Source organism: Girardinichthys multiradiatus, chromosome 6 (genome assembly GCF_021462225.1).
Source record: "Girardinichthys multiradiatus isolate DD_20200921_A chromosome 6, DD_fGirMul_XY1, whole genome shotgun sequence".
Classification (NCBI taxonomy): Eukaryota; Metazoa; Chordata; class Actinopteri; order Cyprinodontiformes; family Goodeidae; genus Girardinichthys; species Girardinichthys multiradiatus.
This window is the reverse complement of record NC_061799.1, coordinates 17859211-17872624: the sequence shown is the minus strand read 5'-3', so window position 1 is coordinate 17872624 and position 13414 is coordinate 17859211. Positions and strand designations below refer to the sequence as shown.

The 13414-nt window shown below is 39.6% G+C and overlaps 1 protein-coding gene across 3 annotated transcripts; it reads right to left on the bottom strand.

Moving 5' to 3' along the window:
• Positions 1 to 1686: 1686 nt before the first annotated feature.
• LOC124869621 (AP-2 complex subunit mu-A) lies at positions 1687 to 13163 on the bottom strand. 3 transcript variants are annotated; one of them, XM_047367578.1, is made up of 13 exons: positions 12905 to 13154; positions 11477 to 11598; positions 6620 to 6885; positions 6317 to 6399; positions 5912 to 5917; positions 5617 to 5752; positions 5172 to 5316; positions 4849 to 4866; positions 4349 to 4468; positions 4092 to 4227; positions 3284 to 3381; positions 3027 to 3138; positions 1687 to 2702 (listed from the first exon to the last, which is right to left on the bottom strand). In XM_047367578.1, exons 2-13 carry the CDS (start codon positions 11548 to 11550, stop codon positions 2568 to 2570), a joined length of 1329 nt encoding a protein of 442 aa, XP_047223534.1. In that variant the 5' UTR covers positions 11551 to 11598; positions 12905 to 13154; the 3' UTR covers positions 1687 to 2567. The 3 variants fall into 3 exon arrangements, with proteins under 3 accessions (XP_047223534.1, XP_047223535.1, XP_047223536.1); XM_047367579.1 differs by lacking the exon at positions 5912 to 5917 and having other exon boundaries at positions 5617 to 5758; positions 12905 to 13163; XM_047367580.1 differs by lacking the exon at positions 4849 to 4866 and having other exon boundaries at positions 12905 to 13149.
• Between the last annotated feature and the right edge of the window lie 251 nt (positions 13164 to 13414).

The following is a 13414-nucleotide window of genomic DNA, read 5'->3' as shown; positions in this document are numbered from 1 at the left end:
TTTATGCTATTCCGAGCAAACATGATCTTAATATCTAAAGTCAAAATTCCAGTTTAGTCTGCAAAGAGAAAAAGGAATTCCTATCTGGACTCTGGTGCTAAACTACTTGTAGAAAGCCTCGTCTCAGTTCTCTTTAAATATTACATTTTTAAATCAGTTGTGAACTTCTCAGTTCAAGCATGTCCACATAAAGGCAAGCCAACAACAGCCGTATTTTTAATCATGTTTTATGTTAACTTTTATGGGGGGTGGGTTCCTGCATCCTGGATGTACAGGAAAAGCAAAATGTATTAAAACCTGTTGGACAAAAATGTTTAGACTGTCTTGTTTGCTTTTAAGGATTCAACTTATTTCTGACAGTTCAAGCTTGTGTAATCTATAGGCCAAAATATAATTTGAAATTGTGCATCTCAGTAAATTAGAATATCATTGAAAAGTTTATGTAATTCAGTTAAAAATTTAACTACATTCATTACACACATATTTTAAGCATTTGTGATGCTTATGGCAAATAAACCAAATTTGAGGTTTTTAAAAAAAACAGACCAGTAAAAAGGTTTTTAATACTAAACTGTTAGTGTACACAATTATGGAGTAGACTGGTGACTTGTCCAGGAGTTATTAACTCAGGCCGAGCTACTAGGGAGATGGCATTTCATAGTGCATTATCAAAGCATATTAATGAAAAGTTGATTGTAAGGAAAAAATATGGTCAAAAAATGGTGCACAAGCAGCAAGGATAACTGCAGCCTTTCAGAGGTTTTTTCATTCAAAGGTTTGGAGGCGTGGACTGAGACTTAGTACTGCAAAAGCCGACAGACTTATCAGGACATTAAAAATTTGCATTTAATTTGGAAATAAAACTCCCAGAGTCTGGAGAAAGAGTGGAGAGGTACAGAATCCAGGCTGCTTGAAGTCCAGAGTTGAGTTTCCACAGTCAGTGATTTGGAGTTTTATGTCATCTACTGGTGTTGGTCCACTGGGTTTTTTGAAGTCCACAAGGCAGCCGACTACCAGGACACTTTACAGCACTTAATGCTTCGCTCTGCTAACAAGCCGTATGGAGATGCTCGTTTTATTTTCCAGCAGGATGTTTCACCTGCCCAGACATCCACTACCTGCTTTAATTTCCATATCAGTGTGCTTGATTGGGCAGAAAACTGGTCTGACCTGAACAGCGTACAGAATCTGAGTATTGTCTAGAGGAAAGGAAGCACCAGACCCAACAATGGAGATGAACTGAAGGCAGCTATTAAAGCAACCTGAGCTTCCTTAACACCTCAGCAAAAGCACAGGCTGATCATCTTCATGCCATCCCACTGTGATGCAGTACTTCATGCAAAAGTAACCATGACTACGTATGTATATATACTGTGTAGTACAAGGTCATACTTTTCAATAGATTAAATTTCTGGATTTTCATTGGCTGCAAGACAAGTCAACATAAAAAAATTAAATGGTTGAAATGTAGGGTGACATTACTACACAGAAGTTTCACTTTTGAACTGTATCATAATAAAGTGGTAACTTTTCCATGATATACTAATTTACTGAGCTGGACCATTAAACTTTTTGTTTTGTTTTTAAATCAACAAGCAAATGTTGACAAAATTTCTCTCCATAATACAGTCTGATTGAAGAGTTGCTCCAGTAGAATAAGCAAAACAATATTAGCGAAAGAGAAAGTTTGGTTACATAGATTTTATTGGACAGAACGGTCACCAGGGCTACAAACAAGCAGAAGCAGACAGTCGAAGCAAACACCAGGGGGAGGCCTCACCCTGTTGCAAACCCTGCGGACTTATCTCTGAATCAAAAATAGTGTGACAATGATCATCTTAGTGCTTATAAAATATTTGGGGGAATGAGTCACAATATGCTAATGAGGATGATGGTCTAACCTCAAATGACCCGACATAACATAACATGCAACAGTATAAAAATCAATGTAATTTCTGTATCTAATACCAAAACAGAAAGCTGGGAATGATTTTACCCTCTCAGGGAAGAGATACACAGGGTCTACATGGCTACTATCCAGAAACAAAAATCAGTTAATTTATTCAGAGGGTAAACTGTACTGGCATACATGTTGTAAATAGAAACTATCTGGACTCATCTTAAAGGCAGCGACAAAGTGCCTTATCAGGGAGAACTTACGTTAAGGACTTTTAACGATAGAGATGTGGATAGAACAATAACACTGAACAATCTGACCACTCATTCAAACCTTAAGACATCTCCCCCTGAGACCCCAGCTTCACTTGTCTTTTTCTTTCAGACACCAGATGGCTTACAACTGTACTCATCACTACTAGATATATACGATACAATGGTTCACATTTTGCATATATCTGTGCATTACACCTTATTTACTTTTTTTAAATTTTTTTTTTAAACTGATGTAAATTCAATCTCCGACACCTAGTTAAGAAGGGATAATAGAGGAGAAGTGATGACTGAGGGAAGAACAAAGACAATGTAGGGAGAAGAGGGAAGAAGAAAACATTCTTAACAGGTTAGACGGGAGGGGAAGTGGTCAGTTTGCTGCCTGGTAGGGTGGAAATTCAGCAGCGGGTTTCATAGATGCCAGAGCGGCCGATGTACCGCACCCATTTAATAACATCGTGGTCACTGTAGTTGAGCTTTGACTCAAACACCTTCAAGTAGCGCACCTTCAGGCCAGATGGAGCAAAAGGAACCTGCAGGCACAAGAAGAGTGAAGTTTGAACGAGCTGGGACCTGTAGACCACACAGGCTGCTTTAGTGGACAGGAAACTGAACAGCTGGGGGTCAGCTTAAAATACTGGAAACATTTAATGCAGTTCATCTTTCTGGTCGGCTACGGTATACTTTTTATGATCGCCTTTGCATTTACTCATGAGAATGTGTTGAGCAAATCGAGTCCACATTGGAAAAAAAATTAAATAATTTCCCCCCCCAAAAAAACAAACAAATTTGGAACATGGCACCTCATAAGATTAGCTGTTGGACGGGACTGAGGGTATGAAAAATACCATCATTACCTCAAAGTTCATAGAGATGGGAGGCCTGGCCCATTTCTTCTTGTCGTTAGTGGGCAGCAGCTCAATCTCAGCACTGATCTGAGATTCCTTCATTCCAGCCATGCGTTTGATCCTGCAAACAGACAAACATGATGCAATACATTGAAAAACATAACAGGAACAAATTTGATGCAATATTTCCATCTAAACTGCCGCAGAGAAAACAAAAACGAGTTGAGGCTCTCCAAACAGGTGGTTGACAAGTTGCTGCGACTCACTTCCAGACAATGGCGTTCTCACTGGCCTTGTATTTGGCTTTTCCCTTCATGCAAATCACCTGCACACCGCTGGTGTTGAGGGGTGTTGGGATTCGCACCTGGGGAATAAACACACGCACACAATATAAGTGAAGTGATCATACAAAACTGGCACACAGAGCAGTAGATGGATTTTAAAATTTGATTTAGATATTAGAACATAGACCTAAAAGCCACATCAGCTGATTGGAAACTCAAATCGGATCTTTTTCCCCAAATGCACCATTCTAAGCACTACCACCTCATACTGAAAACACCACTCTTCTGTGTGGAAGTTGTTATTCAGGGAAGCAGACTCTTCCCATTTTCTTTATCAGTGAGCTGTTTAGAATGAAACCAGAGAAAGCACAGGGATATAAGAGGGTATTGAAGAGAAAACCTTTCTACAACTTGCTGAGAGAGCTGCAATTCATTTAGTCTGTGAAAAAGAGCGAAACTATCGGCAGATAAAAGGAAGGCTGAAAAAGTACACCGTTTAAGCTGTAGACTTCAGGAAAATTTAGAAATGTCAGCAGCCTTTTGGAACTCTATTTATTAGGATTACAATCAAGAAAATACATGCCGGTCTATATTTATTGTTTGAGTATAAGGGTCAGTTTAACATTCTCACGCATTCAGTGTAATATGGCCTTTGCTCCCAATATGCGGTAAAAATTTAAAGATTGTTCATCGCCAGGCGGCTAGAGAGAAAAATAAAAGCCATTCCAATATTGTGATTGAAACGGCAGAGTTGCATATTGCAGGTTTGGTGCAGAACACAAAAGCTCACCTCAATCTTCTGAGCCAGCAGGGAGGGTTTGAAGTTAGACTTGATGACCACTTTAACTTCCAGTTTAGTGCGGCCCACCTCCCTGACCAGAGGAATCACTCGGAACGGAAGGATGATGTCTTTAGTAGTGCGATATCTGCAACAAGGTGGAAGTAAAAAAGGCTTTATTTTAACTGAATTTCTGACTTGCCAAATTGTGACGTATTTAGGAGATCTGAAGACACAGAACTTTAAAGCTGAAACTAAATCGAACTGACCTCATGAGTTCATACTCTCCATCAGGAGGGATGAAGCTGATGCTGCGCTCAGAGTCAAACTTACTGAGACGCACACACTGGTGGAAAGTGCAGTCATCAATCGCTATGGACTGCTTCCCACTGAGAAAAATGTGATTAAAAAAAAAAAAGGTCAGAAGCAGAGTAATGACAGAAACTTGCACTGTTGCTAAGTATCCAGAGGTTGAAGGCATAACACATGAGCATATACAGGAACCTGGCTGGTAGCACCACACACATTTAGGTTATTAGTACTATTCTAAAATTAGACACTGTTTGGGTGAAAGCATACAAAAAGAAAAATTTAACAACAAGCAGGGAGGCTGGCTATACAAATACTTAAAAACAAAAAACAGAGGAAAAAAAGAACTCAAGCTGACAATGCAACAGGCAACAGAGCATGAAATGTTAATGTACTTGAAGGTTCAGACAGAACAGGGATGTGTAAGGATGTTGGGGGAGAGGAATTGGTAGCACAGTACCTTCCTCCCCCTAAATCACTGAAGTACAGCACATAGAAAAGAAAGAAAGGGAAAAAGACAGGAGAGATCCATGCAAAGGAAAGCAAAAAAGAAAAACTGTAAAGCCTGACTGGTTGTAAACAGCACTGTTAACACAAGCAGAACAAACTGAAAGCTGCGTTTTAAATCTCAGCACAAAACTTCCATTTTAAAAGGTTTCTAAAGACTGAACCAGTCAATGAAAATGCAGAAGTAAGAAACAGTTTACATCCTAACCAGCAGTAATAAAGCAAAGTTATGTTATGTTTTGAATGTGCTGCCTGCCTCTCCGTAGGTTAATGTACCTCTTTCCTGCATCATCAGATGCTCCTCCCTTGCCCTGTTTATCGATGACGATCTTGTCGTTCATGCCGAACTTGCACTCTGGCATTCCACTCAGGTAGCTCTTCATCACAACTCGGCCCGACACGTGGGCGCTCAGGACTTGACCTGGAGGGGAGAGGCAAAACTAACCAATATCTAAGAGATTCTCTTTGGAGCATTTACCGAAACCTGTATTTTAAATTTATAGGCAACTAGTTTTATTGTGTTAGGAGACCAGTGTAGTTATGCTGGATCCACACATTCAATTTTTGTATTTAATGACAGACCCATCAGGGATTTAAAATGATTCATCAAATAAACGAAAATCAAATGAGCAGATCACTGCCTGTTCTGAATAATTAAATGTCACTAAAACAATTATTGTCATTGGTCATCACCATCTATAGGGAGAGGAAGTAAACAGACCTTGAGGTGACATGAGTAGATTGACACTTTCCAGTACATCCAGGAAGAGCTCGTTGCGGCGATATTTGATGCCCTCACGCCGCCAGCCGATCTGTCCCGTCACCTGGCTGGTGATCTGAGACTGCTCTTCTTTTGTCTGATAGACAGAGGGGAAAGACATCATTGTTCCCCGTTTTGTTGGTTGCAAACCCCAACGTAGAATTTTAAAAAGACAGGTTTCATTAGGAAGGTGTTAAAAAGATAAATTCATGGCAGGAAAGATAAATGTACAAATGGAATCTAAACATATTATTACCTGATGCTGAAGTATCCAAAAACCACAGTTCCCAGGAAATGTTGGGGGAGGGGGGAATATCAACACAAAGTTAGAGAACAGACAAGGAAGGTGAGTTCTAGTTTACCTGCCAATCTGTATCATAACACTACATACTGTCCAACGACATTTGTACTTTCCTGTTGCCACCAATACATGGATTATACTACAGCAAAATAAATGTAACAAGATCAGGCAATATGCAGATCATAAAACTAAACATTTTCCACTAGATCTGATTCCTCACGTCAAAAGTAGACTATCAGTTGATTTTCCATTTTGTTCACATAGACAGAAATCATTACAAGGCAGCCATAAATGGCTGGATTTCTTCATACATTTATTCAGAGATGAGGCATTGAAAAGAGGGTTCACGTATGTGCTTACTTGTCCTTTAATGCCCTGCTGGGTGATGAAGGTCTTCAGGGCACCAGTCTCTGAGTTCTGGGGGTAGCCAAAGTCCAGGATCTCTGAATAAACAAACATGAACAGATAACTGTCAGTAAAAGATTAGAGTGGCAACAGAGAAATCTAGGACATGCTGTGGTGAAATAAACGAGTGCTGATGAACTGAGACGCGTTAACTTTGACTGGGACACAGACAGATTTTAGAATAATCACAGACTTTTTGTACCATCTAAAATTAAAACACATGCCCAACAAAAGCTTTCAGGTTCAATCATGTCCTACCATCAAGCAGCTCATAGATGAGCACAAAGTTGTTCTTGATGTTCTCCTCGCTGATCTTGCCAAAGTAGGCCGTCATTACGTCACACATTTTGTAAAGGAACTCAAACACCATGGCAGCGTTGACATTCTGCTTGGTGACGGCCGCTAACCAAATATTGGAGCGTTTGACGTGGAAGAAGCTGGTGCGGGCAATGTTGGTCACCGGGGACCGAACCTGCTGTCGGGCGTGAATCACGTTCACACGGAACGCGTCCACGGCGTTACGCCTGCAATGTAAGCACAAGTGAGAAAATCTTTTAGGTTAAGGGTTGAAATCAACTGCTTTAATGCATACTTTAGGTCATTTGTAAATAGTTCTGCAACTTCAGAACAGGATATTTGCCGTTAGATATTACATCTACACTTAAAATACAACTTTCTTTGCCAAAGCTACTTTGGGAAAACTCCACTATGATTAACATCAACTCACAAAGTAGAGATCAGCACAAAGACATCAAGAATGCCAACAAGACGGTGACAGTTTAATGTCCTGACACACTTCTAGTCACACTTTAAATCTGCCAACATCTTAAAAGGTATAATCTAAAGTAAATGTTACCGTTTTCATTTTGAAGCATTACTGTGAATAACGAGCCCAGCCTTTATTCAGTGCCTACAGTGCAATTAGTCGTTGCAGAAGTCGTCCCACTCCATGTTTCTCATTTTGTCACATTACAAGTTCAACGTATTTTATTGGAATTTGAAGTGACAGACCAACACAAAGCACCAAAATTGTGAAAAGGAAAAGGTATCATGGTTTACTTTATGAAGTAAACAGTTTATTTATATTTATTTACTCAGTGAATACTTTGCAAAGCCATTTTTCACTATACTTGGAGCTTAAGCCCAGTCAGATTGGATGGAGAGCACTTGTGGACATCCCACACATTTGTAAATTAGATTTGTGTCTGAACTTTGACTTGGCCATTTTAACATGAAAATGCCTGGACCTAAACTAGTCCATTGAAACTGGCTGTATGTTGCTGGCTGCGGGAAGGTGGACCTAACCCCACTCTCCAATCTTCCGCAGACTCCAACAGGTTTTCTTCCAGTGCGGTCCAGTATTTAGGCCCATCAATACTACCATCAAATCTTAGCAGCTTCTCTGTCCCAGCTAAAGCAAAGCACCCTCACAGCATGACGCTGCCACCACCATGTTTAACCTTTCTGATTTACATGTTTCGCATGTAGAACAAAAAGTCCAAGTTTGGCTTCATCTGACCAGAACACCTTCTTCCACATGTTTGCCATCTCCCCTACGAGGATTTGTAGAGAACTGCAAACAGGACGCGTTATGGGTCTCTTTCAACGCTGACTTTATTAGCCACTCATCCAAGGCAGGCAGATGTTCCACTTTCAGGGGATGGATTTAACCTGAGAAGTAGCTAAGATTGTCTTTTATTACCCATCCCTGTTTTAAACTTCTCAACAATCTCCTTGAGCCATCACCTGTGTTCCTTGGTCTTATGATGCTGTTTGTCAACTAATGTTCTCCAAGCCTCTGAGGCCTTCACAGGACAGCAGCATTTATACTGAGACTAAATTACACACAGGTGGACCGTATTTAATTTGGAGACTTGCGCAAGACGTTAGTTGCGCAGGATTTTATTAAGCATGGTGAGGGTGAATAAATACATGTTCACAACACATTTCATAGTTTTGGTTGATAAATAAAAATTCTCTAACCATGTTTCATTTTTCTTTCACTTCCCAGTTATTGATAACTCTGGACTGGTCCATCACATAAAATCCTAATAAAATACAACAAAGTGTGCAGAAGCAACATAAAACTGTGAAAATGTCCAAGCAGTGTAAATACTGTGGCAAGGCACTGCAGCTAACATATGCAGAAAGATACATCTAAAAAGCCAAAGACTTCACCAACTGAGATGGTACCATCTCATAAATATGAAATCATATTTTGTCTCCAGCAAAAACACTGCTCCACTAAATGTGCTATAGGATTTAGCCCCCCCAACAATAACTGTGTAATCTTATAAAATATGTAACTAAGCTGTTTCTTGATTTCTGAGAGAAGAAAAGGCAGGGCAGAAACAAAAAAGCACTAAATAAACCACATCCCATGCTCAGACTACATGCTAGGGCAATGGCTCAGCTGATCAACAATATCCACAGCCAAACTCTGGCTGTGGCTAAATTACTTAATCTCAGTTGATTTGCAGCTTTATTTCAGTAGAAGGTGGTCTTGATATCACCAATGTATGTAGAGTTGACTCATGCTTACAGCAACTGTCGGGTATTTAACCGAAGCATAAATGCTCATGCAGTTTAGGGTTCATGGGGTCATTGATCGGTGGCCATGAGAGGGAGGAGTCATGCTTTAAAAGCTGTAAGAGCTCTTACCTATTTCTACATGGGGGGCCAAGATGAACAGATGGAGGAAAATGGTTAAACAACAATGGTTAAACAGAGGATAGAAAGGAGAAAAAGAAAGGTGAAAGAAGAGGACAGACAAAAATGTACAAGACATTTTCGTGCATCATGTAGACGGAGTGAGCAACACGCCATGTTGTTCATGATGCCACATTTGGAAGAGGTTAGCAGCATTATTCTGATCTTTGGTTTATGTTATAATACACAGGATAAGAAAGGGTGTATTATTGATTAAAAACACCGCTGCAATACTATTTCTAGCAGACAAGTCCTAACACCAAAACTGGAAGAATGTGAGCTTTGCTTTTTCTGCTCAAGGTAACATGAGTTAGTATTGATTTAATACTTTCTTCTGTTCGGTAGCATTTTCATATACAGAACTTGCCACATCTGAGGGGACACAAACAGGCAGCTGTTTGTTGGACAAGGAGGGAGAAGCAAAAACCTCTACTCACAACTGCCATGAACAAGAAATAGTAGTTTTACACAATATTTCTGAATGGCACCATGTGCAACTTGGAACTACACAACTACTACAAGCCAATATTAGAGGTTTTTGGGGACCACACAAAGACCTACCACCCAACTCTGGAGCTGCGTGAGTACACCCTTAAAACATTGTGGAAATTAGCCCTTCATCTTGGGCCTTACTATACCTTCTTATTCAAGGACTGGCTTTTACCCTACACTTGTTAAATCATGCAAAATAGATTACTGTGAACGCAACAACATGCTTGTCATTTAGCCCATTTAGTTAGGGCTGCAACAAACGGTTATTTTGCTAATCTGTCAACAATTTTTTTGATTAATCTATTAATAATCGGATAGCAAAAGGTGCTTAATAGGAGATTTTTTACAGAAGTTGACCCAGGTGAAGCTAACGTTAGGCCACTTGAGGAGTTCTGGATAGAGCATATTTACAAACAAAGGTTTTTCCATCTTAAATGCAAAATGTTTATATTTTCTGAACAATTTTGGATTAATTACTAATCTGAGTGGGTTGTTCTTTCAGTAAATGGCATGTTTAAGAGTCTGCTAATTTTTCAATTAATAAATTAGTTGACAATTATTTCAATATTCGATTAATCATATTGAGTCAGCCCTACATTCAGTGTAACAGTCCAGATTTTAAAAAACGTGTTGTAAAGCATAAAGGAACTTATAAAATAAAAGTCATACTCAATAAATTAGACTATTTTTTCCAAGGCTCGTTTGTCAGATTAAAAGTACCTTTTGAAAATAACCTTTAAGCAGATATTAAATATACTTTTCATAGGCTTGGAAATATCAGTCTTACATGCAGTTTAAAGACTTCATTTCAGATCTTGTTGGTATAACAATCGTATTTATTCTGTCACTATAAATTAAGGTAATTGCACATTTCAGACCATTACAATTACACAACAATGGATGAGAAGCAAAACTGATCTCAAATGAATCCTTTAAAGAAAAACCTGGGACATGAAGAAAATTCTTAAAGCTTAATATGTTAAAGTATAATGAAAGGTGAGCATTTCCATTCAACATATGGTATTAAATTTAAATCCTTATTGTTTTTGTGCTGTGTTCTTTACTTCCTACTGAAACCTCCTGTGCACCTTCTTTTTTTATTTGCTTTACCCCATTTAATCAGCAGCCCAGGGAAGACTTGATCTGCAGTCATGTCAAATTAAAGCAAACTTCTGCAGCACACACAGAAACAACCTTAGATGGAAAGTGTTGTACTAGCTATAACAGAAATACTTTAATATTTATCAAAATGAACAATGAAACAAAAAATACTGATGATCAATGTATGCTTTTCATACTGGTGTCAAATCTGAAAGCAGTTGAGACAAAAAAAACATGATGTGACTGAGGGTGCTGTGTTTAGGTGATTTGAATAGTAACTGGGAAATGAACTGCTACAGAGTTTTGTGCTGATGGAGAATAATAATTTTCTATGCTGGTCACATTGTTCCATGGAGGGATATTATGTGTTACGTTTCAAGGCACAAGTCAGTTTGAAATGTGTTTTTCAATACAACAACACATAATCTTGTAATTTGAGGGTGTGGTACAACAAACATGAATGAACCAAAGCCTTACAGACAAAGGGACAAGGGAAGGAAAACAAGCGGTATCGTTTCCCCCCACTGTTTATAACTGTATTTTACTTGAAGTAACACATACATCAGTAAGAGTAGGATTGGAAGCGTACTTGTAAATCTAATTTTATAGTTAAAACCTTGTCATCCCGAATCGCACTGTTTTAAATGTACTGGCTTAGATTTGTTTCTGTTGATCCAGGGGACAAAACAATCACTAGTTTATACAGCTTCAGTGTTACAATCCTGTGATATGGGATAAACTCCACCTACACATTAGATTGTCACTGAAATTTCCCAGAAATCTAGAAGCCTTTCTTGCTGCTGTGAAACATACCCAATGTCATCTCGGTAGACGCGGGAGATGAGGACCTCCCCTTTGTGGTTGTAGATGAACAGTCCTCCAATCATTGTGGCTGCTTCTCACTCCCAGCGTGCCATGGTGAAACCAAACTCCTCCTGAAAAAAGACGTACATTAGGGAAGGAAACTGGCTAAGGGAAAATAGGGGATGAGAGAGAAGTGAAAGCAGTGACAAGTGTGAGAGCGGCCAACAGGACAGAGAAGCATTTGTCCCTCATATCCGCTTTTTCGGTCTTCCTCTCCCTCACAAGTACACAACATCCCATTGTCAGCCGAATACATCCTGCAGCTGCACCACTTTATCAACGACTTTGTTTAAACATCAATTTACACACACTTGACTTCAATATTTGCCATCAAAGAGTACTAGCAGTCAGGAAATTCCTTGGTTTTCCGAGGAAGATTAGCAGCAGATTAGCAGTCACCGGATGGAGGCAGGTAGCTGGCTTTAAATCGACTCCCTGCAAAACGAACCCTAATCTGATGGCACTGAAACTAAAATCAAATTTATGACTCGTAACCAGAGGACATCTTTTTTTCATTAATCGCATGTGTGGCTGTGGCACAATTGGTTTGACTGTAACTCGGACGTCCAGTCACAGCAACCTGTCCTAATTTAAAATAAAAGAATTTTCTGGGAAGAGGATGAAGGACATCCTCGAAAAAAAGCGACTCGACTTTGAAAACATGGCGTTATTTAAAAAAACACGACGGAAACGTCAAACGTTAGATTTCCAAATTAAAAAAAACAATAAATTCTCGACCGAATAATTATCAAAAAACTAAAAAGGGTTTTAATGGACGTTATATCGCCGAAGTCAAGATGTCTGCTCATTCAGGCCATTCTCTAACGTTCACGATTTCCTTCATTCTCCTCATTTATTTTTCAGCAGTTAAGTAGTATGCCATCGACATATGATTTATTTAAACCATTTGTAATGTGTGCTAGCATTAATGGAAGCCTGACCTTCAGTGAGATTGAAGTGATGGAGAAAAAAAAAAGGAGAGAGGTAGCGGGCTAATTTAGCTAGCTTATAGCAGGCTAGCTGTCGAGTCTGCCGAGCCAAGCGGATTTTGTAACGGGCTTCCGGTGAGAGGAATGGACAGAATGACACGACAGGCTGTCATAAATTATTAAAGTTATCAACATATTTGTTACTAATGTTATTGCAGAATGTAGGGCATAGTTAACACATGGATGAACTACATAACTGGTATTTTGCACAGTTTTGTGTTGAACAAATTGCCTCCTTTCTGTTATCAGAGCTCACCGCTGCTAGCTTGACATTAGCTGCTAACGTTGCTAATATTAGCATTGCCAAATTAAAACATTGGCCGGGTTTTCTTGACAACTAGGCCACAGTCAATTATCACCGAAAAAACGTTGCATTTATAAAACTTACCCCGATTATCTCACGAAAGCCGCCACTGCTTTGCGCCAAGCTCAGCCTCGAGTGCCAAGCGTATTCCCAACTCATTCACACGCAAGCTTCGTTTCTTTTCCCTGCTGCTCTGGTAGCTGTCAGCTGACCCGCAGTCCGTACGCACGGCCGTTCCGTTGTGACAGGAAAAGGCGCGGCTGGAGCGATGCATAAGCCGCGCCCAGGCCAAGTTATGATAAGCAAATGGGCGACTAATTATTCATTTTAAGGCACTTAGATATTGGCCAAGGAGCTCACGGTTATTCAGGATGGCAAAGCTTCCTACAAAACGACATATGAACTGCAGGTCTTTAACTTGTTTCACATATTAGTGAGCTGCAATTCCTCAGGCGAACCAGAGAGGGACCTACAGGCAGTTTATTTAATTCCGAGAGTAACAATTTCCCTTTAATTTAATGAAGATATGAAATACTCAACATATTTCTGCACTAATCAGGGTGGTTGTCTTTTTCCACAGTCCCCACGCTTTTA